Here is a 23,799-nt window from a genome sequence, read left to right as displayed (position 1 = left end):
TCGCTGACGGAGACGGAGCCTCTGGCCTGAAGAGGAAGGATGGGAAAGAGCTTGCTTAGCCAGTGCCTCATCCTCCAAAACCCTCTGAGACGGCAGGAGTCACCTCTCCACTTTCAAGAGCAGTGCCTTGCCCAGGGTCGTTGAGCTTGGGAGTGAGTGGCTCAGAAGTGGAATTCAAGACTGTCCACCGCAGCTCTCCGAAGCATTCAGGGGTCTCTGGGCTGGCCCTGGGCACGGGTCATCAGTGCCACTTCTACCCGAGGAACAAGAGGTCCGGGGTCCGGGCCACATTCCTATGGTTTTGACCTTGCTCTTGAACCCCCCATTGCCTCCCCCAGGGTGAGCCTGGAGTACCTGGAAAGAAGGTGAGAGGGGCCGATGGAGGAGCTTCCGCGTCAATGTTGGGAAGTGGCTGGAGAGAAGGGCAGGGGCTGGGACGGAATGGGGATGGGGATGGGGACGGGATGGGCTGGGAGCCAACCCACAGGGAAGGTGGCCTTCTCTTCACCAGCCCTGAGCCCTCACTGCAGGTGGCTGCTCTGTCCTCACTCTCCCTGAGGCCAGAATTCATTTCATTCATTCATTTATTCACTCACTCATTCTTTCCCTTCCTCAAACACATCAAATTCATGCCCACTTCAGGGCCGGGGGCACTAGTTCTCAAAGTGTGGTCCTGGGGCCCACCAGACCCACTGAATCAGAGATTCTGGGATGGGGCCAGAGTTTGTTTGACCAGCCCCTGGTGCCACTGATGTGAGCTCAAGCTTGAAACCACTGAATGAGCGTTATCCTCCCGGCCTCTTCTCCTGGGCCAGCCTCCTCCTTCACCTCATTCAGGTCTCAGCAAAACCTTCCCCCAAGGCCAGCAGGTGCACTGGCTCACGCCTGCAATCCCAGCACTTTAGGGGGCCAAGACAGAAGGATCACTTGAGATCAGGAGTTCAAGACCAGCCTGGCCAACATGGCGAAACCCCATCTCCACTAAAAATCCAAAAATAAATTAGCCAGGCTTGGTCACAGGCGCCTGTAATCCCAGCTACTCTGGAGGCTAAGGCTGGAGAATCACTTGAACCCGGGAAGAGAAGGTTGCAGTGAGCTGAGATTGCGCCACTGCACTCCAACCTGCTGGGCGACAGAGTGAGACTCGTCTCAAAAAAAAAAAAAGACAAAAAAAAAGACCACCCTGGACAATACACCAAGACCTCATCTCTACTAAAAATCAAAAATATTAGCCAGGTGCAGTGGCACATCTGCATCTGTAGTCCCAGCTACTTCCAAGGCTGAGGTGGGAGGATCGCTTGAGCCCAGGAGGTGGAGGCTGTAGTAAGCTATGACTGTGCCACTGCACTCCAGCCTGGATAACAGAGCGAGACCTTGTCTCAAAAACCAAAAAACTAGACCCGGAGCGGTGGCTCAGCCTGTAATCCCAGCACTCTGGGAGGCCGAGGCAGGCTGATCACGAGGTCAGGAGATCGAGACCATCCTGGCTAACACGGTGAAACCCCATCTCTACTAAAAATACAAAAAATTAGCTGGGCGTGGTGGCGGGCGCCTGTAGTCCCAGCTACTCGAGAGGCTGAGACAAGAGAATGGCATGAACCCAGAGGCAGAGCTCACAGTGAGCCGAGATTGCACCACTGCACTCCAGCCTGGGCGACAGAGCGAGACTCGTCTTACAAAAAAAAAAAAAAAAAAAAAAAAAAACCCTCCCATCTTCCAGGAGACCTTCCCTGGCCACCTGCTGAAACAAGCCCTCCCTGCAGTCCCTCACCACCAGGCCATCCTCTTCTCTTCTCAACACTACTCCGCTTCCTGACATGGTGCCTAGAATTTATTTGCATGTGTGTATGTGTGTGTGTGTGTATATATATATATATATATATATATATATATATATAGACAGGATCTCACTGTGTCACCCAAGCTGTGATGCAGTGGCATGATCACAGCTCCCAGCAGCCTCAGGCAGTTTTCCCACCTCAGCCTCTCAAATAGCTGGGACTACAGGCATGTGCCACCATGCCCAGCTAATTTTTTATTTTCTGGCTTTTGTAGAGATGGAGTCCTGCCCTGTTGCCCAGGCTGGAGGGCAGTGGCTGTTCACAGGTGCCATCATGGGGCACTACAGCCACAAACTCCTGGGCTCAAGCAGTCTTCCCGCCTTGACCTACCAGAGTGCTGGGATTAAGGTGTGAGCCACCGTGCCAGCCAACCTTGTATTTATTTGAACATTTTCCTTGGCCTCCTCTGACTCCACCTGAGCAGGGACCTCAGCTGCCTAGCCCACAGGGGGAATGAATGGATGAATGTACCCTCATTCACCTGCCCATGCGTTCTTTCTGCAAATGCCAGCCCTGGGCTGGTGGGGACAGGGGACACACAGATGGGTCTGACCCCACACCTGCCCTGGAGGGGCAAGGAGGGTGGGGAGGAGCTGCCTGGTACCGTGTGCCAGTGCAGGTGCCAGGAGCAGACTGGTGTGCTGGGAAGTCCAGAGGAGGGAGGGGCCCACTGGCCACCCGAGGGTCTGACCGGCAAGCCCCAGGTGTCTTCTCCTCAGGGCGATGATGGGACACCAAGCCAGCCTGGACCACCAGGGCCCAAGGTGAGTATCTGCCCCTCCTCTCGTGGCCGCCTGCCCCCACCTCCCGTGGTTCCTGTCTACCTAGTGAAGTCCCTACCCTGGACCTTTGGCACCACGGGATCCTAGGCCAGTGCCCAGCGCAGGCCGGAGAGAGGCAGAGGAAGGCCGCGGCCCCACCACACAACAGGCCCAGCGTCTCACCTGGGCCATGTGCCTCCCTCACTCCCTCAAGCCCTCTTGTTTCCATCTTAGGGGGCCTCACTCTCTGCCCTGTCCCCAAGCCAGGAACTAGGTGTCATCCTCACGCCTTGCTCCCCCAACCCCTTGCAACAGCCACCAAATCCTGGCCAGCCAGTCTCCAAAATGTCCCTTGAGCCCCTGAGCTGCCCCAAGTAAGTGCCAAGGCCCACACCAGAAGGTGGCGGCCGTGGTCCTGAGTCCCCTGGGCTAGGGAGAGCCCTGAGGTCCATCCGCCCACACCCCCCATGGACTCAGTAACAATTTGCCAGGAGGCCTAATCGCAAGGTTTCAGGCAGCCCCAAGGCACACCCCCCCTCCAAGGCACCCGCCATGTGCCGTCTCGCACTTGTTCTCACTGCAGCTGTTTCTATTTCAGGGCGAGCCAGGAAGCGTGGGGCCTCGGGGAGAGAATGGCATGGACGGTACCCCAGGACCAAAGGTGACGTGAGAGCTCGCTGCTCTGGCGCCTGCGGGCCCCGCCTAGACCTTCACCCAGTCGGGAGTGGGAGATGTGGTTTCAGCTCTAATTTGCCCTTTTAAGTCCCAGGAGGGCCTGACCCAGGGGTCTCCCTCAGCACTGTCAGAAGCTGGTGTGGGGACAGCGGTGGTGAATCTGGGTGAGTGGCAAGGCCTCCACTGGTGCCCAGCTTTGCGGCCAACTCACCATGCAGCCTCAGGCTCCTGGACACCAGCGTCCCCATCTCTATACGAAGTGATGTCAGAGGAGGGTATCGCAGGCCCCTGGAGGAGCCCCGTTCCTGGAGTGCTGTTCTCATACATTCGGCTGTTAGGGCTCCAGCACTCGGGCCCTGGGCCTTCCTGGGAAGAGGGGACTGGGGGCAGGGTCGTGGGAGGTGTGTTTTGGCTTCACAGCTGCACCTCTGGCTGCAACTGCATGTCTCCACAGGGGGAGCCTGGCCACCGAGGCACGGATGGAGCTGCAGGGCCCCGGGTAAGCTGCCACCTCTCAGGCGAGGCCTCAGGGATGAGATCTAGGGGCCCCATAGCTTCAGAAGCCCCTGTCCCCACAGAGACCCCAGAGGAGCAGTGGAGCTACAGGAACTGGGAGTATTTTACTTTTAAAATTCATGTATTAGTGATTTTTGAAAATTCACAGTACGTGTTTTTTTTGGGTAAAATGTTCAAATATGGAAGTATAAAAATAAGAGTCCCGACCTGCTATTATGAAGCCAGATCTCTCTCGGTCCCCTCGAGCGCATGTCCATCTAAATTCCTTTCTTTATGTATTCAGACACAGGTCCTTTGTTTGTCGTATGCCTGATCCTGCCGCAGTGGGCCAGGTCTTGCCTTTTCCCCACCCCACAGGGAGGTTTGTCCCTGCCACCAGGAGCACAGCGCCCCAGCCTGCCCCAGATCTTTTGTGACCAGCCCCTATCAACATACCTTACCTTTAGGGTGACGTCCGGGATCCTGGCCTCGGCTCTGTCTCCTCATGCTCCCAGAGGCTGGCTTCTTCCTCCAAAAAAAAATGGATCTGAGCCTCTGCCTGGCTGTGCAGGTGGTAGGGAGGGGGAGGGGGTTGGATTAGGCAGCCAGTGAGCCAGGCAGTTCTGGGCAGGCTGTGACTGGGGACGGGGGAGGGCTGGCAAATTAGGCCCAGGCAAGGGTCTCCAGCCTGCACAAGGGATTGGCTCGGGTCTGGACCAAAGCGCTCCCCAGCCTTCACTGTGCCCCAAGCAAAGAGCAGCCTGGGTGGGGAAGTGAGGTTCACAGGGGAAGGGCTGGCCAGCAGCCATGCGTGCACGTGTGAGTGTGCACAATGAGTGTGCAGCCTACAGGCATGGGCATGCTGACATGCACCTGTAACCAGGCGGGAATAGGCGTGTGGGTGCGTGGTGTGTGCAGCCTCTACCAGAGGCTGGGAAATGGAGGCACAGGGAACAGATCCAGCCTGCTCATGTCTTTGTGTTTTGGAGGGTTTGGGGCTTTTCTGTTTGTTGCCAACATTTAAAAATCTGAAGAGCGTCACATCAAAATCAGGCTTTCCATTTGCCCCTGAGAACTCAGGGGTCAGGCCTGAACGCCCACATGAGGGCAATTACAACCGCCCCTCAGACCAGGTGGAAACAGGTCCCTCAGCTGGCGCCAGGGCCTGCCTCCCCTTCCCTCCATCCACCCTGGGGAGGGGCATTCGTGCAGCCTGGGTGACGAGGCTCTTCCATTGCTTTCTCTCTGGGTGTGATGCAGGGACAGCTGCCACTTCACCCCCTGCCCCTCAGTGTAGCTCTTCCCTGAAATTCTTACTCTTCTTCCTGCCTCAGGGTGCCCCAGGCCTCAAGGGCGAGCAGGGAGACACAGTGGTGATCGACTATGATGGCAGGATCTTGGACGCCCTCAAGGTAGTGTTCCTGGTGGGACCAGGATGTGCCTTAGATATGATTTTCCCTAGGGAATAATCACTCCCTTTGTGATTAATCCTGCACTTTTTTACACAACGGACTAGAGGCAGCTTAGCACAAAGACCCCAACTGTTACCAGGCACCCAATGTGGAAATCAGGGCTATGTTGAGACCTGCCTCAGAGAGCCCCTGTGAGTGTGGCCCCGAGCTCCCTAGAGGCCAAGTCAAAAAGGGAAGCTCCCCGCTCAGGGGCAGGAGGCAGAGCATTTCCTGGGGTCTGTTCCCACCAGTGTCTCCTGGGACCTTCCCAGAGGACACAGGCTGGAGGGCTAGGTCTTCTAATGATGTCATGGGGAGGATGAGAGTGGCAAGCTCCGCCCCCAGAGCCTTGGGAGATGTGTGACCTCTGAGCCCAGTCGCTGGTAAACTTGGGACTTACCACCAGTGGAGAGAGGCACTGGGTGCCAGCAGTTCATGGGTACCCCAGAAGGGAAGTGAGTGAGGAAGGAGTGGTCACCAGAGACCAGACTGGGAATGGGGCCCTGGCCCCACCTGAGCATCATTTCCGGTTATCTCCTACAGGCTTTGGGGAAGTACAAGTTGGCAGTAACTGTGGCACCCACCCCCAGGCATGCATGGTGTGGCGTGGCGTGGCATGGCATGGCCCAGACGGCAGGCACATGCATGGTGTGTCCCAGGCTGACCGAGCCTTGTGGAAGAAGCCCTATGAGTGCAGGGAGTTGGGAGATGGACTTTGTTTTGTTTTTGTTTTTGAGATGGAGTTTCACTCTTGTCGCCCAGGCTGGGTGTGATCTCGGCTCACTGCAACCTCCTCCTCCCAGGTTCAAGCAATTGTCCTGCCTCAGCCTCCCAAGTAGCTGGGACTACAGGCATGCGCCACCACACCCAGCTAATTTTTGTATTTTTAGTAGAGATGGGGTTTCACCATGTTGGCCAGGCTGGTCTCAAACTCCTGATCTCAAGTGATCCTCCCACCTCGGCCTCCCAAAGTGCTGGGATTATACGCGTGAGCCACCACGCCCAGCCAGAGATGGACTTTGGATGCCAGACTGAGATGCTGACTCAATTTGATGGGCAGCAGGCAGCCATAGTCCATGCAGGGGATGATGTTAAAAAAATAAAAACACGGCCGGGCACAGTGGCTCACGCCTATAATCCCAGCACTTTGGGAGCCCGAGGCAGGTGGATCACGAGGTGAGGAGTTCGAGACCAGCCTGGCCAACATAGTGAAACCCCATCTCTACTAAAAATACAAAAATTAGCTGGGCGTGGTGGTGAGCGCCTGTAGTCTCAGCTACTCGGGAGGCTGAGGCAGGAGAATCGCTTGAACCTGGGAGGCAGAGGTTGTGGTGAACCGAGATTGCACCTCTGCACTCCAGGCTGGGCAACAGAGGGAGAGTCCATCTCAAAAAATAAAATAAAAAATAAAAACATATTGAGGGAAGGCTAGCTAGGGAATGATATGGACAGTGAACAAAAGCAGGTGTTGGAGCAGGGGGACCCCAGGTAGGGAGGTCCTGGGCCTGGGCCTAGAGGAGGGTAGATAAGATGGAGGCCAGGGACGTCTCAATGGGACACCAACAAGAAGGGTACAGAATAGAGAGGCGGGAGGGGAGAGACCTCGAGCTTGTGGGGCAGGGGCTGGGTGGGGTGCAGTTTTTCGGAAGGGAGGGGAGGGGAGTGTGGAGGCTGAGCAGGGGGCCAGCTGGGCCCTGGTGGCAGGGGCTGGGTGGGGTGCAGTTTTTCGGAAGGGAGGGGAGGGGAGTGTGGAGGCTGAGCAGGGGGCCAGCTGGGCCCTGGTGGCAGGTAGCCTGCGGAAAGCCTGGATCAGGACAGGAACTTGAGAGTGGGGTCGGACCTGGGAACACTGGAGGCTCCACCCCTACCTGCAAGACTAAGGAACTCCCTAGGCCCAGCAGATAGCAGGCAGCGGAGCCAGAAGGTCAGAGAGCTTATAGGACAGTCAGAGACGGTGGTGCTGGGCCACCATTGGGGATGTCATTCTTGGCAGGCCTTGAATGCCAGCAGGGGATTTAAGCTTGCTTCGAGAGGCAATAGGGAGCCAAAGCAAGATCTTGAGCAGGGGAACATCGTGAAGAAATCTGGACTGGGGCAGAGGGCCGTCCATGGCAGCAGACACTGGTGTTTTGTCAAATGCTGGGTGCCACCTCCTGGCCTCCCCCAAGCCTGGGCCACCAGATAAAGCCTTGCACAGTGTGGCCTGACCTGATTGGGGAAGAAGCAGTCCCCAAGGACCCTGCCCCTGCTCAGCTCAGCTGGACAGGGACTTGGTTCCAGGTGGGGAGCTGCGTGGGCAGGGAAGGGAGGCCCTGCCTAACCAATGACACTGACTGGCTTCACTTTCACACACAGGGGCCTCCCGGACCACAGGGGCCCCCAGGGCCACCAGGGATCCCTGGAGCCAAGGTCAGTGCAGATGCAGCTATGTGGTCCCCCAAGCATTTGTCTCCAGGGCCCACCTCCCTCTTCCTGTCTGCTGTGTGACCCTGTTCCACTTCCCTCCGGCTGTCCTGGCCTGGCTTCTGGGAGCTCAGAGAAAAGGCCTCGGCTCCCAGGCTGGGTGCCTTCTTCCTGGGCTCTATCTACTCTGGGAGATTTCCTTGGGAAGCCTCATTCATACATTTAAACTGAAAATTCATGCAGCTATAAAAAGGAATGAAATCATGTCCTTTACAGCCACATGGATGCAGCCAGAGGCCATTATCCTAAGTGAATTAATACAGAAAAGAAAATGGGCTGGGTGTGATGGCTCACACCTGTAAATCCCAGCACTTTGGGAGGCCGAGGCAGGTGGATCACCTGAGGTCAGGAGTTTGAGACTAGCCTGGCCAACATGGTGAAATTCTGTCTCTACTAAAAATACAAAAAATTAGCCGGGCATGGTGGCACATGCCTGTAATCTCAGCTACTTGAGAGGCTGAGGCAGGAGAATCGCTTGAACCCAGGAGGTGGAGGTTGCAGTGAACCAAGATTACGCCATTGCACTCCAGCCTGGGCAACAAGAGCAAAACTCCGTCTCAAAAAAAAAACAACAAAGAAACGAAAAGAAAAGGAGAGAGAGAGAGAAAGACAGAAAGAGAAAGAAAGAAAAGAAAACCACATACTGCATGTTCTCACTTAAAAGTGGAAGCTAAACATTGCGTCCACACAGACACAAAGATGGGAATAATAAATACTGGAGATTCCAAAAGGGAGGAGCAGGGAGGGCAAGGGTTGAAAAACTACCTATCGGGTGCTATGTTCACCCCTTGGGTGACAGAATCATTAGAAGCCCAAACCTCAGCATCGTGCAATCCCATGTGACAACCCTGCCCATGTACCCCCTGAATCTAAAACTTTTTTTAAAGCTATAAATTTTCCTATAAGCATATCTGCTTTAGCTGCATCCTACAAACCTTGATATGTTGAATTTTATTTTTATTCAGTTCAACAATTTCTAAGCTCTCTTTTGATTTATTCATGGATTATTTAGAGAATACTTCGGGATTTAGAAATACTTGGAGATTTTTTCCCAGGTATCTTGCTTTTTTTAGTTTTTTTCATATTTAATGTATCCCGCTGACCAGATATTTTATTAATTTCTTATTTAATTATCTTGCGGCCAGGCACGGTGGCTCACGCCTGTAATCTCAGCACTTTGGGAGGTGGAGGCGGGTGGATCACAAGGTCAGGAGTTCAAGACCAGCCTGGCCAAGATGGTGAAACGCTGTCTCTACTAAAAATACAAAAATCAGCTGGGCGTGGTTGTGCACGCTTGTAATCCCAGCTACTTGGGAGGCTGAGGCAGCAGAATTGTTTGAAACCAGCAGGTGGAGCTTGTAGTGAGTCGAGGTTGTGCCACTGCACTCTAACCTGGGAGACATAGCGAGACTCTGTCTCAAAAAAAAAAAAATTATCTTGCGGTTAGAGAACATACTCTTTTTTTTGAGATGGAGTCTTGCTCTTTTGCCCAGGCTGGAGTGCAGTGGCACCATCTTCGCTCACTGCAACCTCTGTCTCCCAGGTTCAAGCAATTCTCCTGCCTCTGCCTCCCAAGTAGCTGGTATTACAGGCCTGTGCCACCAAGCCCAGCTAATTTTTATATTTTTAGTAGAGAGGGGGTTTCACCATGTTGGCCAGGCTGTCTCAAACTCCTGACCTCAGGTGATCCACCCACCTCAGCCTCCCAAAGTGCTGGGATTACAGGTGTGAACCACCATGCCCAGCCAAAACATATTCTTTTTAATATAATATTGATCTTTTTAATGTATTAAAACTTGTTTTAGAGTCAAACAAAGTGTTCTTTCTTGTTGAATGTTTTATATGCACACAAATTAAATGTATATTTAGCTGCTATTGGGTGTAGTGTTTTATAAATATCCACCAGCTAAAAATAAAGAACTGAAAACCCAGCCCCTGTGACAGCACACCAGTCCGGCAGGTGGACAGCTTGCACACCCTGTGACCTGCACCATGTGTTTGCATCCTGCCCATTTATCTCAAGAGAAAGAGCCAACAACTTTGAAGTCAGGCAGATCTGGCCCCGACATCGTTGTTCCTGGGCTCTGTGGCCTGAAGCAAGTCACTTAACCCTCCAAGCCTCAGCGCCCGAATCTGTGACATAACAACTTACAGGTGATAGCCATGGGCTACATCTGCTCGTGATGGGCTGAGGAAACAGAGGAGGCGGTGGGTCCTGGCACAGATAGAGGTCCAACTGCAAAGACCCACCCTGGGCCGGGTGCACAGTGTGTCCTGGCCCTCTGGCTGCTGACACCTCTCTAGGAAAGGAAGGCATAACCCCTCTTGCCATCTCTTCCCTTCCAGGGTGAGCTCGGATTGCCTGGTGCCCCAGGAATCGATGGAGAGAAGGTCTCTGGGCCTTTCATTTCCTTGGTGATGCCAGTGCCTGGTATTGGGCTGTGTGTGTGTGTGTGTGCATGCGTGTGCATGTGTGCATAGAGTTAGAGAAAGACCATGTGTGAGAGAGGCAAAAATCATGGATTCTGGCACCAGGCTGCCTGTGTGCAAACCCTGGTCCGCCCTCAGGCCCCGGGCAAGTTGCCCGCTCTCAGGCAGGGCTGAGTAACTCTGTGTATGGAGAACACTCAGTGCAGTGCCTGGCACATAGTGAAAAGCCACAAACGCGAAGAGCATTGTAGGTATTGCCCCAATTCTAGAGAGAGAGAGAGTGTGAGTGTGTGTGTGTGTGTGTGTGTGAGATATCCTATACAGACGTAAGCATATTCGTGGGGTCACTTGCTATTCAAGGGTGAGTCTTTCCCTCTGGGTCCGCAGTGTGTGTCTCATCCTGGACATTACGTAATTGGTTGAATGAAGGGATTCGGTGGCTGGAAGAGTTTGTGGGGGTGGGGAGTCCCACCACTAGCTTCTGAGATGTGAGCACAGAGCTGGCCCCATGACTGCCTCCAGAGGGGCAGCTCCAGGCTCACATGCTCCACCCGTCTGCCCCAGCCCCTGCCCTGCAGTGCCCGCACCTGGATACAATGAGCCAGGAGTGGCGTTGTGCCCCACCCCCACACCTACTGCATTGGGCTAAGGCTCCCAGTCACTGTGGCTGGAGGTGGGGACCCACAAAGAGAAAGTGGGGCCCTAGCATGAACTAAGCTCTGGGGACCTGCTGGGGGGGAAGGGAGGGGACCTCCTGAGCCCCACTCATCCCTTGTTCTTGTGGCTTTCAGGGTCCCAAAGGACAGAAAGGAGATCCAGGAGAGCCTGGGCCAGCGGGACTCAAAGGGGAAGCAGGCGAGATGGGCTTGTCCGGCCTCCCGGTATGTGGCTGGGCTGGTCCGGCCTCCCGGTATGTGGCTGGGCTGGGCCACACATTACGCCTCCTGTGTGGAAGCCCTGAGGTGACTGTGTGCCCCCCGTGCTGTGGGGAGGCCAGGGCGTGTCCCTGACAGCCCTGCGGTCTCAGTGCCCAGCCGGCCGGGGACACTCTAGGCTCTGGGCCAGCACTGTCCTCCTCTCTCCTGGCCTCCACTTCCTCGTCTGGAAGAAGCCTTCCACCTGCCTCAGATGGCAGGTAAAATCAGGAGGTGTGGCCATGGGAGTGCGCTGGCCAGGTGGTTATGCCACGTGCTCTGACCTAAACTGCCCAAGTTTGCATCCAGCTCCGTCCTGGCTGACTCTGGAACCCTGGGCGAGCAACCTAACCTCCTGGGGCCTCGGTTTCCTCACCTCCAAACCTCCTGGGGCCTCGGTTTCCTCACCTCCAAACCTCCTGGGGCCTCAGTTTCCTCACCTCCAAACCTCCTGGGGCCTCGGTTTCCTCACCTCCAAACCTCCTGGGGCCTCGGTTTCCTTACCTCCAAAGTGGGGGTGATCATTCCCCTCCCTCAAGGGCATGCGTGGCTGGGCTGACAGTGGTGGCTGGCACACAGCAAATACCCACTGTTGTCCTCATCATTTTCGTTGCTTTTGTGGCCCGACTGGAAGAGCCACCAGGTGTTACGCCACCACTGGGACACATCCACTGTCCATCCCTGATGATCACTGGGCTAGAGAGGACACTGGGGTTTGACCCCGGGGTCTTTGCTCCAGAGCCCCTGGTTGCTCCCTGCACCCCAGGAAAACAACCTGTTCGGCTGCTCATGTGCTCTCTCAAGCCCATGCTGCTCACCGTCCGGGGCGTGGTACATGGATCTAGGGAAAACGTTTCCGTCGCAACAGCTATAACTGATGGCCGCTCTCAGGAGCTACGTGGGGGAGGAAGGGAGGTAACTAAGCACCGTGGGTGGTGATACAGGTGCTGGACACAAAGGACTCACAGGCCATGCTGTCCTGCAGGGTGCTGACGGCCTCAAGGGGGAGAAGGGGGAGTTGGCGTCTGACAGCCTACAGGAGAGCCTGGTAAGGGGGTGTGGGGGATTAGGGCTTCCCCCAACACCCAGCCCAGGCTGGGTGGGGACCCTGAGCCTTGGGACAAAAAGGCCACCTGGCCTGAGCAAACCCAGGGCAGTAGGGGAGGGAGAGTAAGGGGAGCGAGGCCCCTCTGAGAACAGAGGCTCACCATGTCTCCCAGGCTGGAGTGCAGTGGCACAACCTCGGCTCACTATAAGCTCCACAGACCGGCTCCCACCCGCTCACCAGACTCTGCCCTCTGGGGGCAGGAAGGAGACTCTCGATCCAGCAGTGTGCGATGAGCTCAGGTGCGGGTGGGTGAGGGTGACAGGCGGTGGATGACTAACCTGTCTCTCACGCTCCCTAGGCTCAGCTCATAGTGGAGCCAGGGCCCCCTGGCCCCCCTGGCCCCCCTGGCCCCCCAGGCCCGACGGTAAGGACGGTTTGCTTTGGTTTGGTTTGAAGTAGCCAGGAAACCAAGAGGCGGGGTGGGGGCTAGGTCCCAGAGCCGTGACCCAGGAGAGAGCGGGCTTCTTCATTCAGGGAGGGGCACATGGGCAGAGGGCAGAGCCCAGGACAGGGCCCCAGGGGCCTGCAAGTGGCCACTGCAAGAGGGTCCGGAGCCAGCCTTCCCATCTGCTTCCTCCTCCTGCAGGGCCTCCAGGGAATCCAGGGTCCCAAGGTGAGTGGGCATAGACCCCTCTACTGGCCTCAGACTCACCGCCTGGGCAGTTTCCAAGAGCCTTGCCAATGGGCAAAGCAAAGGGCCTGACACTCCGCCCTGGCCCATCCCTGAGTCTTCCCAGCGCCTGAACATCCCAAGTCCCCAGGACATAACCTCCCCGATGTCGTCGAGGCCAGTGCCCCCCTCTCCATACTTGAGGCTCTCCTCTCCACTTTCTCCCTCTGCCCGGGACCCCAGTCTGTCCCTCTGTCCTCCTCAGGTCCACTACCAGCTGTTTCTACTGCTTGTCCCCTTCTCCTTTCTCTGTGCCTGTCAGTTCCTTGCACTGTCCCCACCTTTCCCCATCCCAGCCCACCCCACACACATCTGTCTCTCAGCTGCCACAGTCTGAGCACAAAGTCTTGGGCTTGGTGTATATTACATAATGGCGTGTTCCCTGCTCTTACATTAAATCCTCGAGTGTGGCCTGCCTGCATGCCCTGCCCCAGGGAGGCAGACACAGACGGGGAGGCCATCTGGCCTCACTCCTTGTCACACCACCCTCCTGGCGTGAGCAAATCTCTGCTTCCCCAGCTCAGAGGCCAGATGTGGGATTGAGAATCATGGAACCCCAGGCCTGAGCCTGCAGCCCCACCAGATGCACTGCTTCTGGTTCTGTTTTCTCTTAAGGCCGCCACAGTTCATGTTTCAAAGAGGCAGCTGCTATCAGGGACAGGGTCCAAGGCTTGCCACAGAAGCCTGATGGGGACCCAGCTCTGCTGCCTCCCGCTGTGTGGCTGGGCCTGTCCCCGCCCCTCTCTGCACCTGCTCCTGCCCCTCTCTGCACCTGCTTTCCTCGTCTTTGGAATGGGTGTGACCCTAATCACCTTCCATGGGGCTGAGGGAGCCTGTTCGGGAAAAGGCGCAATGCGCATGGCCAGAGCGCCTCCTGATCACCCTCACCAGGGAGTAAGCTGGGGCCAGGCCTGGCGGAGCCTGATCTGTTCCTCTGTCCACATCCCAGCTCCCTTGCAGTCTCCAGGCTTGCCTGTCCTACTGTCTAACTCCTTCCCCTTGACTGATTTCCCTCTTTTGCCTCCAGGGCTTGGATGGAGCAAAGGGAGAGAAGGGCGCGTCGGGTGAGAGAGGCCCCAGCGGCCTGCCTGTGAGTCTCACGAACCTTGTTTGTCCCAAAGGTGTTAATTCCTGTAGCTAGCATGCCTCTTGACTCATTCCTTTTCTATCCAGGGGCCAATTGGCCCACCGGGCCTTATTGGGCTGCCAGGAACCAAAGGAGAGAAGGTAACCGCCTCATTCGGAACTCCCTCTCCAACTATGGCCACCTGGTCATGGTGGCGCTCAGCCCGGGGACCCCAACCCTGTACCTCACTGGGTCCCTGCACTTCACAGGGCCAGAGTTCAGGCTCTGTGGATGCCAGGTCTGTCCCGGCCTCCATCTATGCCTGCGTGGTTGGTGGGTCTCCTTGCCCCCATGTCTGTGGCCAACGCACAGGGCTGGACTTCGCAGCAGCTGTGCTCCCAGCACCCCTCCCCAACCCCTCTCACCCACTCTGTGTCTCTCCTCAGGGCAGACCCGGGGAGCCAGGACTAGATGTAAGTGTCTTATCATCACTTTGAGTAATTGGGTGCCTCTTGTGTGTATCTTCTGCCCTCATGCAGTAACCTGATCTGGCTACTCAAGTGTGACCCCCTTCCCCAGGGCTGGGACTGCAACTGACTGGTTCCCCCTGTGTCCCCATTGCCAAGTCCAGTGCACGACCCAGAGTAGGTCCTTTGTGGATAGATGAATGGATTGTTGATAGATGGATAATGGATGGATACATTGGTAGATGGAGGATGGATGGAGGATGGATGGACAATGGAGGATGAATCAATGGATTGATGAATGCATAATGGATGCAGGATTGATGGATGGATGGATAAATGGATGGATGGATGGATAAATGGATGGATGGATGGATAAATGGATGGATGGGTGAATGGATGGATGGATGGGTGAATGGATGGATGGGTGAATGGATGGATGGATGGGTGAATGGATGGATGGATGGGTGAATGGATGGATGGGTGAATGGATGGATAGATGATGGATGAGTGGATGATGGGTGGGTGGATGATGGATGGGTGGGTGGATGGATGATGGATGGATAATGGAAGAATGATGGATGCATGGGTGGAGGATTGAATGGACTCATCCATCCATTCATCTATCTATCCCACTATGGATGGATGGATGGATGGATAATGGATGAAGGATGGATGGATGGATGGATGGATAGATGATGAGTGGATGGATGGATGATGATGGCAGTGGAGGGATGGATGGATGGATGGATGATACATTGTAGCAAGGAAGTGAAGAGAGCAGTGAGGAGCCTGTTGCAGTATCCTGGTGACAGATAATAAGGCTTTAGCTAGAGCAGTAATTTGAGAAGAAGAGGAAGGGAAGTATTAGCCCAGGCTGATTATATCAAGTCTCTTCTGGTAGCATACATAGAAAACATAGTTTAAACTGGCTTAAAATTACTCATAACTGAAAAATCTGGAGGTTCAACACATGGATCCAGGGCTCAACTGTGTCAACACAACTCAGCCTTTCACCCTGTCTTGTCTGCTTTCCCTGTGGAAATCAAGTTCCACGTGGTGGTGAGGTAAAGCCAGCAGCTCGAGACCAGCATCCTCCCAGGCCCAAACTAAGAAGAAAGAAAATTTGACTCACTCCAGTGTTCTACAGGAAGTTTCATGGGCTCTCCCTGGTCCCAGTTGGGTCAACGCTGAACTGTCACTTAGCCATAGGAATGCAGTGCCCTGACTAGTCAGACCACGGACTGGGGTGGAATCAGTGGGTTGTGACAAGGGAGGTTGTTGTCAGGAAAATAGGGTAGCTATTTTGAGGGACATAGGACCAGATGCAGGGCTGCAAGGACTCTGGTGTCCACCCTAGACTCTAAAAAGAAAACATTACTGGCCAGGTGCAGTGGCTCACGCCTGTAATCCCAGCACTTTGGGAAGCCAAGGCGGGCGGATCACGAGGTCAAGAGATTGAGACCATCCTGGCTAACACAGTGAAACCCTGTCTCTACTAAATATACAAAAAAAAAAAATAGCCAGGCATGGTGGTGGGTGCCTATAGTCCCAGCTACTCAGGAGTCTGAGGCAGGAGGATGGCGTGAGCCCAGGAGGTGGAGCTTGCAGTGAGCCGAGATCGCGCCACTGTGCTCCAGCCTGGGCAACAGAGTGAGACTCTGTCTCAAAAAAAAAAGAGAACATTACCTGGGAGAGCAACTGTGGACGAGGGAAAGGAAGAGCTGTAGCTTGGGTTTCTGACTTGGGGGGCTGGGTTCCATCAATGGGAAGGGATGGGAGAGGACAATGCTGAACCAACTGCAGGCTCTGGGCCCAGCTGGGGGTGGAGCTAAGGAGACGCCATGCCACCATGAACGTGGCCACAGCTGCCTTCTAGGAGGCCTGGTTCTCAGGGTGGCATCTCAAAGCCATGCCCACCTGCTCTACCTGGTAAATGCCGGGCCCCTCCTCAACCCCAGCAGGCCCAGCTGTAATGAGGACCGTGCTGAGAAACTCCCCTTGACCCCCACCTGTGATAGAAGAGCCCTTCCCCCCAGAATCCCACCACCCCTATTTCACACCTCTCTGTCACTGAGCGTTGACTGTCATCAGCACTCTCTTGCCTGCCCCGTTATACATGAACAAGGGACCATGTCGAATCCAATTCTCTTTTTAAAATTGTTTCCTTTTTCTTTTTTCTTTTTTTTTTTTTTGGAGATGGAGTCTCACTCTGTCACCCAGGCTGGAGTGCAGTGGCACGATCTCGGCTCACTGCAACTTCTGCCTCCTGGGTTCAAGCGATTCTCCTGCCTCAGCCTCCCGAGTAGCTGGGACTACAGGTGCACGCCGCTAGGATGGCTGATTTTTTGTATTTTAGGAGAGATGGGGTTTCACTGTGTTGCCCAGGCTGGTCTCCAACTCCTGAGCTCAGGCAGTCTGCCCACCTTGGCTTCCCAAAGTGCTAGGATTACAGGCGGGAGCCACCATGCTCAGCCTCTTTGTTTTTTGAGACAGAGTCCCACTCTGTCACCCAGGCCAGAGTGCAGTGGTGCGATCTCGGCTCACTGCAACATCCACCTCTCAGGTTCAGGCCATTCTCCTGCCTCAGTCTCCCAAGTAGCTAGGATTACAGGCGCACACCACCACACTCGGCTAATTTTTGTGTTTTTTAGGGTTTCACCATGTTGGCCAGGGTGGGTCTCAAACTCCTGACCTCAGGTGATCTGCCCGCCTCGACCTCCCAAAGTGCTGGGATTACAGGCGTGAGCCACCGCGCCCGGCCATAATGAATCCAATTCTCTGTCCCCAGTGTCCAGCTGACAGCCTGCTTCCTAGTGGATGTTAAGCCACGTTGGTTGGGTGGATGGACAGATGGATGAATGGACAGATGGGTGTGCAGGAAGTTGAGCCAAGGGCACAGAACAGAGGTCACCATTTCTCATCCCATCAGACAATGACAAAACTTCCATGGTTTCCGGGGTCTCTGTCCCCAGCCAAGCCTAGACCAGTGCCAGCCGCGTCTGTGATGTGAGAGACAGCCCCTTGCCAGCAGCTCTGCCTGAGTGTTGGTGTCCAGCGACTACTTTGGAGCAAGCCCGGCTGGCATCGTAAATGCATGCTCTTCCTACATCAGCCTTGTACCCAGCAGTGTGTCACCTACAGCTAGGGCTAGGCCAGCGTGTGCCACGAATATGCAGGGGGGGAAGTGGGCGTGTGGATGGGAGAGGAACGGAGATGAGCCAATAACAGAGGGGCAAACCTCCAGCCTCATTTTCGGGTTTAGCCTCTAATCCTTTTGTCAGGGTTTCCCTGGACCCCGAGGAGAGAAAGGTGATCGGAGCGAGCGTGGAGAGAAGGTGAGGGCAGCTGGATGGGAGCTGGGGCAGGAGGAAAGGGGGAAGGAGGCAGGTGGGAGTGGAGGCTCAGGTGAAACAGGCAGAGAGAACCTAGGCCGGGCAGGCGGGCGGGAGGCAGGGGGAGGCTGGCCCAAGGCACTTCTCTCAGAGAGGTGTTGGAGGTTCCTGAGCCTGGCAGCCATGGCCAATACCACCATCTCCCCTCCTGCACAGGGAGAGCGAGGGATCCCCGGCCGGAAAGGAGTGAAGGGCCAGAAGGGCGAGCCGGGACCACCAGGCCTGGACCAGCCGTGTCCTGTGGTAGGTGTCGGAGGAGGGCCCTGCCCCAGGTCTTTTTGGCCTCCAGCCAGGGTCAGACCAACATCTTCCCTGTCCTCAGAGCTCAGCTGCAAGTCCCAGAGGCCCCACTGGTCACGCACTGGCCTTCCTCACTGTCAGGGCCACTGCTGCTGCTACTGCCATCATCACAGTTCCTCTTGCTCTGGTCCTAACTACCTCCAACCATGGGCATGACTCAGGGAACCCAGCCCCTCATTCTTCACCCCCAGGACAGGCCTGGCTTGAGTAGGAACCCGTTGTGGGCCATCTTGGGCTGGAGGTGGACAGGGGCTAGACCAGGAGTGGAGGGGCTTTACCTGGAGTCATCAGTACCATCAGCGGTGCCCTGGGAAGGGGGCTGGGCCCTGCGGAGGGAACCGAAGTTAGCACAGACACGCTGCTGCTGGGGGCGGAGGCAGTGAGTGCTCAGCCCCATCGCTCTGGCTGCCTGGGGTGGAAGTCGGGGTCTGACTCCCACTGGGCTTGAGGCTGAGCTGGGCTGAAACTCAGCTTCCCCAAACATAGACGGTGGGACCAGTGTGACCTCTCTGGCTGGCTCCTTCCTTCCCTCCCCTTCCTTCCTCCTTCCCAGAAGAGTCTCTCTGGGCTGGGGCAGCACCTCCCTCTTCCCCACATCCCCTTTGCCTGCCCCCACACCCTTCCTTTACCTCTTTCCCTGCGCTCTCAGTAGCCTTTGGTAGCCCACCAGCCCGTGTCCAGTGCCTGAAATAACCACAATTCAAAAGTCAGCTCCCTTTGTTTCTTTTTGGAGACAGAGTCTCACTCTGTCGCCCAGGCTGGAGCGCAGTGGTGCGATCATGGCTCACTGCAGCCTCCATCTCCCAGGCTCAAGTGATCCTCCTGCCTCAGCTTCCCGAGTAGCCAGAACTACAGGCATGCACCACCATGCCCAGCTAATTTTTAATTTTTGTAGAGCTGGGGTCTTGCAATGTTGTCCAAGCTGGTCTTGAACTCCTGGGCTCAAGCGATTGTCCCACCTTGGCCTCCCAGAGTGCTGGGACGACAAGTGTGAGCCACCGTGCCCTGCCTAGTTCCTTTTTCTAGAAAGTAGGGAGGGTTTACATGTCACACTCTTCCAGTGGAGCTCAGAAAAGACAGGAAAAACAAAACAGCTGGGTTTTCATACTAAAACTGGACAGATACTCATACCTGGCCAGTCCAGCCACAGGAATGGGGAGGGGGGCTTCCACGGGGACGTGTGCAGGCCGGCCTCAACCTCCAGCGGTGCCAGAGTTACAGACCCCCTCCCAGACCTCTGGCCTCTGTTCCTCAGTGTCCTTATCCCTGCAGTGGGGGATACCGCTCCCCTCGGACAGTTTTGAGAAGTCAATGAGAAAAGGACTTGAAGAGCGAAGTGGTCAGCGCACAGAAAGGGCGGGGACAGCAGGTGCAGGGTGGCCCCACCCCGCAGCTCCGGGCCCTGGTCCAGGACTCCCCTCCAAATCAGTAAGCCCTTGTCTCCTTTGAAACAGGAGAATCCCACGTGCGGAGGCCGGAGAGGGGCACCAGGCTGGCGAGGCCCTGCAAGGGGCAATGGGCCATGCCCTGCAGTAGGCGGTCTGGCCTGCTGTGTGCCGTGTGCCGTGTGCTGTGTGGGCCTTCAGGGCAGCCAGGGCCTTCGGCTCTGCCCCGGCCTTCCTCGTTTCTGCCTTTCCATTCTGCCCTCCTCCCCACCTTCCCTTTGGTCCCTAGCCTGGTCGCTGGTGTACACAGGGGAATATTCCAGGGGATGCCCAGTGTCTGAGGCTCGTGCCTGTGCTTTGGAACAGAATGACATGTTTTGTGCCTTGGCGTCCCTGATGAGTCAGTCTTTGTTCCTCTCCAGTTTCCCCACCCTCCAGGCTGCCTGAGGAAACCCGGACCCTGCTTATGTCTGGCTGCTGAGTGGGCACCACAGGTGCCGCTAGACAGCCCCACCCCAGGCCCAGCCCCAACCCCCAGCAACCTGAGCCTGCCCTGTCCAGGGCCAGCACAGGCTGGAGCAGGATGCCAATTCCTGGGCCGTCCTTAAAACCCTCCAGGAGCCATTCCTGCCCAAGGCCTGAAAGCTCGCAGGCCCCAGGATGAGGAGCCAGAGTCACTGTCACATCAGGCAGGAACACACAGCTCTCGGCAGGACCCAGGCCAGCCTGTGCATGCCTGGCACAATGCCCATCCCTTCCTAGTGCCCTCCTGTTCCTGCCCACTGCACAGCAGTCCCCACAAAGCACAGAGGGAACACACTCAGGACAAGCTCAGTGAGAGGCCGTCGTGTCCCCATGACCCTACTACCTGGGTGGACAGAGGAGGCACTGTGGCCCTGCCTCAGTAGGGCCCAGCAGTCTCACATGGCCGCTCCCTGGCCTGCACCTCCCTACAGACCAAGGGAGTGCATGTGGGGTATAGAGGAGCTCCCCAGGCCCCATCCCCATCACTGAAACCCTCTTCCTTTCCAGGGCCCCGACGGGCTGCCTGTGCCTGGCTGCTGGCATAAGGTACTGTGCAGGGAAGAGTCTCCAGGGCAGGCCTGGGGGAGGCAGGGGAGGGTGGGGGAGGGGGAGGCGGGGGAGGGTGGGGGAGGGGGAGGCGGAGAGGGTGGGGGAGGGGGAGGGGGGGGAGGGGAGGCGGGGAGGGTGGGGGGAGGGGAGGCGGGGGAGGGGGGGAGGGGAGGCGGGGGAGGGGGGGAGGGGAGGCGGGGGAGGGTGGGGGAGGGGGAGGCGGGGGAGGGTGGGGGAGGGGGAGGCGGGGAGGGTGGGGGAGGGGGAGGCGGGGAGGGTGGGGGAGGGGGAGGCGGGGAGGGTGGGGGAGGGGGAGGCGGGGAGGGAGGGGGAGGCGGGGAGGGTGGGGGAATGGGGAGGGCCCCAGAGCCTGGGTGCTGTCACTCAAACCTCTGGGTGTCCGCGGCTTCCTGCACAGTGACTGAATAGCCAAGTTTCCCATCATGGCCCTGGTTTTGACTCCCTCATCTTGCATGTGAGGTGTGGGGCTGTGGTCCTGGGTGATGGTGTACAAGCCATCCTGTGGGTCACATGGACTCAACTGACGCCTGGACCAGGCAGGGCAAAGCCATCAGTGCCTCCTGGGATATTGTCCAAACCAGCCCACAGAGAGGGAGTCGGGGGAGGGAAGATAGGAGGAAATGGGCAGGATGGGGGATGCCAGAGCAAGGTGGCCTGGATGGGGGCGGAGCTTCTCGGGCTCCTCATCACCTTCAGTCTCTTCCTCCTCTTCCAGTGACCCACAGGCCCAGCTCACACCTGTACAGATCCGTGTGGACATTTTTAATTTTTGTAAAAACAAAACAGTAATATATTGATCTTTTTTCATGGAATGCGCTACCTGTGGCCTTTTAACATTCAAGTGTGCGCCACCCAGCCCCAGAGCTACCGGCATGTGAAGCTGCCGGAAAGTGGACAGGCCAAACCAGGGAGATGTGTACCTGAGGGGCACCCTCGGGCCTGGGCTTTCCCAGGAAGGAGATGAAGGTAGAAGCACCTGGCTCAGGCAAGGCTAGAAAGATGCTACGCTGGGCCTTCAGTCACCTGATCAGCAGAGAGACTCTTCAGCTGTGGTACTGCCCTGTAAGAATCTGCCCCCCAAAACTCTGGTGTCCCTGGGACATACCCTATCCAAGAAGACCCAGGGGTGGAACAGCGGCTGCTGCTGCTCCCGGCCTCACCAGCCTCCAGACTCAACCACAACCAGCTGCCTCTACAGTTGGACAAGACTTGGCACCAGGACAAGACTCGCCCAGCACTTGCAGCTGGGCCCGGGTAGCAGTGAGTGGAAATCCCCCAAGAGGGTGTAGCTCCTACCACATTCAGTAGGCCTCAGGAGGCCAGCCTGCCATGACAGCACATGTCCTCTGGCCAGGAGTAGTGGCTGAGCTCTGTGATCGCTGTGATGTGGACCCAGCTCTAGGGAGCAGAGTGTCGGGGATGGAGGGGCCCAGCCTGGAGTGACTGCTACTTCCTGTCTCTGTTTCCATATCACCCAGAGAGGGACAAGATGGGACATGGCCTGGCCCAGGGAGGCAGGCCTCCCACGCAGAGTCTGGGTCTCACTGGCCCCAAGTCTCCCACCCAGAACTCTGGCCAAAAATGGCTCTCTAGGTGGGCTGTGCAGGCAAAGCGAAGCTCAGGGCTGGTTCCCAGCTGGCCTGAGCAGGGGGCCTGCCACCAGACCCACCCACACTCTGACGAGAGGCTTTTCCACCTCCAGCAAGTGTTCCCAGCAACCAGCTCCATCCTGGCTGCTTGCCTTCCATTTCCGTGTAGATGGAGATCACTGTGTGTAATAAACCCCAAGTGCGTGTCTGGGTGTGCCTGTCCTTGTGGACTGCCCCTGGGGCACCTCTGGCTGTGGTTTCATCCTGGCCACTGCTGGGCGGGGAGGGAAAAGGGGACTCTCCCTGAGTAAGAGCCGCCCCAGAAACCAAAGGAGGAGGTTCAGGGTCAGGGCAAAGATGGGATTTGGAGTTCAGAAGACACAGATTCACTGCCTGGTCCTGCCACACATCAGCTGAGTCCTCTGGCAAGTCACTACCTGTCAAACTGAGGCCCTGTGTGCTCCTCTATTGGGGTTACCAGACTGCTGCATAACAAATCTCTCCAAAACTTGTTGCCTTAAAACAATGGTCATTTTGGCCAGACACAGTGGCTCATTCTTTGAACCCCAATACTTTGGGAGGGCAAGGTGGGAAGATCACTGAGCCCAGGAGTTCGAGACCAGGCTGGCAGCATAGTGAGACTCCATCTCTACCAAAAGTAAAGAATTAAAACACATTAGTAGGGTGGGTTGATGCGTGCCTGTGGTCCTAGCTGCTGGACAGGCTGAAGCGGGAGGACTGCCTGAGCCCAGAAGTTAAAGATCAGCCTGAGCAACATAGAGAAATTCCTCTCTTTAAAAAAAAAAAAAAGAAAGAAAAAGAAAATCATTTTGATTTCTCTTGTACAGTCTGGTTAATGGGCTCAGTGTGGGTGCTTCTCACTGAGACTCTCACATGGTGATTGCTTGTGGCTATAGCAGGGACCTCAGATGGCAAATACTTATTGGTGGCCTCTCCACGTGACTCAGGCTGCCTCCCACATGGTGGCTGGATTCCAAAAGTGACTGTCCCAGGTCAGCCAGTTGGAAGCGGTGTCACCGTTTAGGGCCGAGTCTCAGAAGTCATGTGGTGTCACTTTCTGAAAGAGTGGAGGGAGGAGAGTTAGACCCCACCTCTCCACGGGAAAGTGTCAACATCATATTTCAAGGAGAAAATGCGGAATCGTAGATCCTGTTGCAGCCCTCTGAAAAAATGCAAACTGCCACCTCAGCTGTGAAACGAGAGGGCACTACTTACCACTCAGATTGTGGTTCTGTGAGGATCCAGTGCAGAGTATGCAAAGAATGTAGGCTCACCCAGAAGCACCCTCAATTCTGATTTTCATCTCTCCTCCTGACTCCAAGGCTGCTGAGCAACGGCCACAGTCCTGCAAAGTGTTCCCACTTCTCTCATCACAGCTGGTCCCTATAACAACTAAGAGAGAGACCCTCTTACAGATGACAAAACCAAGCACACCCAGGGTGGTCTAGACAAGAAGGGCCATGGGCTGGGCGTGGTGGCTCACGCCTGTAATCCCAGCACTTTGGGTGGCTGAGGCGGGCGGATTACCTGAGGTTGAGAGTTCGAGACCAGCCTGACCAACATGGACAGACCCCGTCTCTACTAAAAATACAAAATTAGCTGGGCGTGGTGGTGCATGCCTGTAATCCCAGCTACTCGGGAGGCTGAGGCAGAAGAATCGCTTGAAACTGGGAGGC

General features: G+C 56.2%; 1 protein-coding gene across 1 annotated transcript in view; it reads left to right on the top strand.

Annotated features, from left to right (window-relative positions):
- The window catches only part of COL23A1 (collagen type XXIII alpha 1 chain), a 347,240-nt gene extending 324,220 nt beyond the window's left edge, over positions 1 to 23,020 (top strand). Inside the window, exons 12-29 of the mRNA XM_054487618.2 lie at positions 339 to 365; positions 2,561 to 2,605; positions 3,201 to 3,263; positions 3,732 to 3,776; positions 5,107 to 5,184; positions 7,579 to 7,632; positions 10,033 to 10,077; positions 10,908 to 10,997; positions 12,016 to 12,078; positions 12,437 to 12,502; positions 12,725 to 12,751; positions 13,836 to 13,898; positions 13,982 to 14,035; positions 14,321 to 14,347; positions 17,623 to 17,676; positions 17,890 to 17,976; positions 20,451 to 20,489; positions 21,229 to 23,020. Of these exons, the coding sequence (XP_054343593.1) occupies positions 339 to 365; positions 2,561 to 2,605; positions 3,201 to 3,263; positions 3,732 to 3,776; positions 5,107 to 5,184; positions 7,579 to 7,632; positions 10,033 to 10,077; positions 10,908 to 10,997; positions 12,016 to 12,078; positions 12,437 to 12,502; positions 12,725 to 12,751; positions 13,836 to 13,898; positions 13,982 to 14,035; positions 14,321 to 14,347; positions 17,623 to 17,676; positions 17,890 to 17,976; positions 20,451 to 20,489; positions 21,229 to 21,231 (930 nt within the window). The 3' untranslated portion in view covers positions 21,232 to 23,020. The remainder of the gene's footprint in view (positions 1 to 338; positions 366 to 2,560; positions 2,606 to 3,200; positions 3,264 to 3,731; positions 3,777 to 5,106; positions 5,185 to 7,578; positions 7,633 to 10,032; positions 10,078 to 10,907; positions 10,998 to 12,015; positions 12,079 to 12,436; positions 12,503 to 12,724; positions 12,752 to 13,835; positions 13,899 to 13,981; positions 14,036 to 14,320; positions 14,348 to 17,622; positions 17,677 to 17,889; positions 17,977 to 20,450; positions 20,490 to 21,228) is intronic.
- The last annotated feature ends 779 nt before the right edge of the window (positions 23,021 to 23,799 follow it).

This window comes from Pongo pygmaeus, chromosome 4 (assembly GCF_028885625.2).
Source record: "Pongo pygmaeus isolate AG05252 chromosome 4, NHGRI_mPonPyg2-v2.0_pri, whole genome shotgun sequence".
Classification (NCBI taxonomy): domain Eukaryota; kingdom Metazoa; phylum Chordata; class Mammalia; order Primates; family Hominidae; genus Pongo; species Pongo pygmaeus.
Note: the sequence above shows the minus strand (reverse complement) of the source record. Positions and strands in the feature narration are given on the sequence as shown.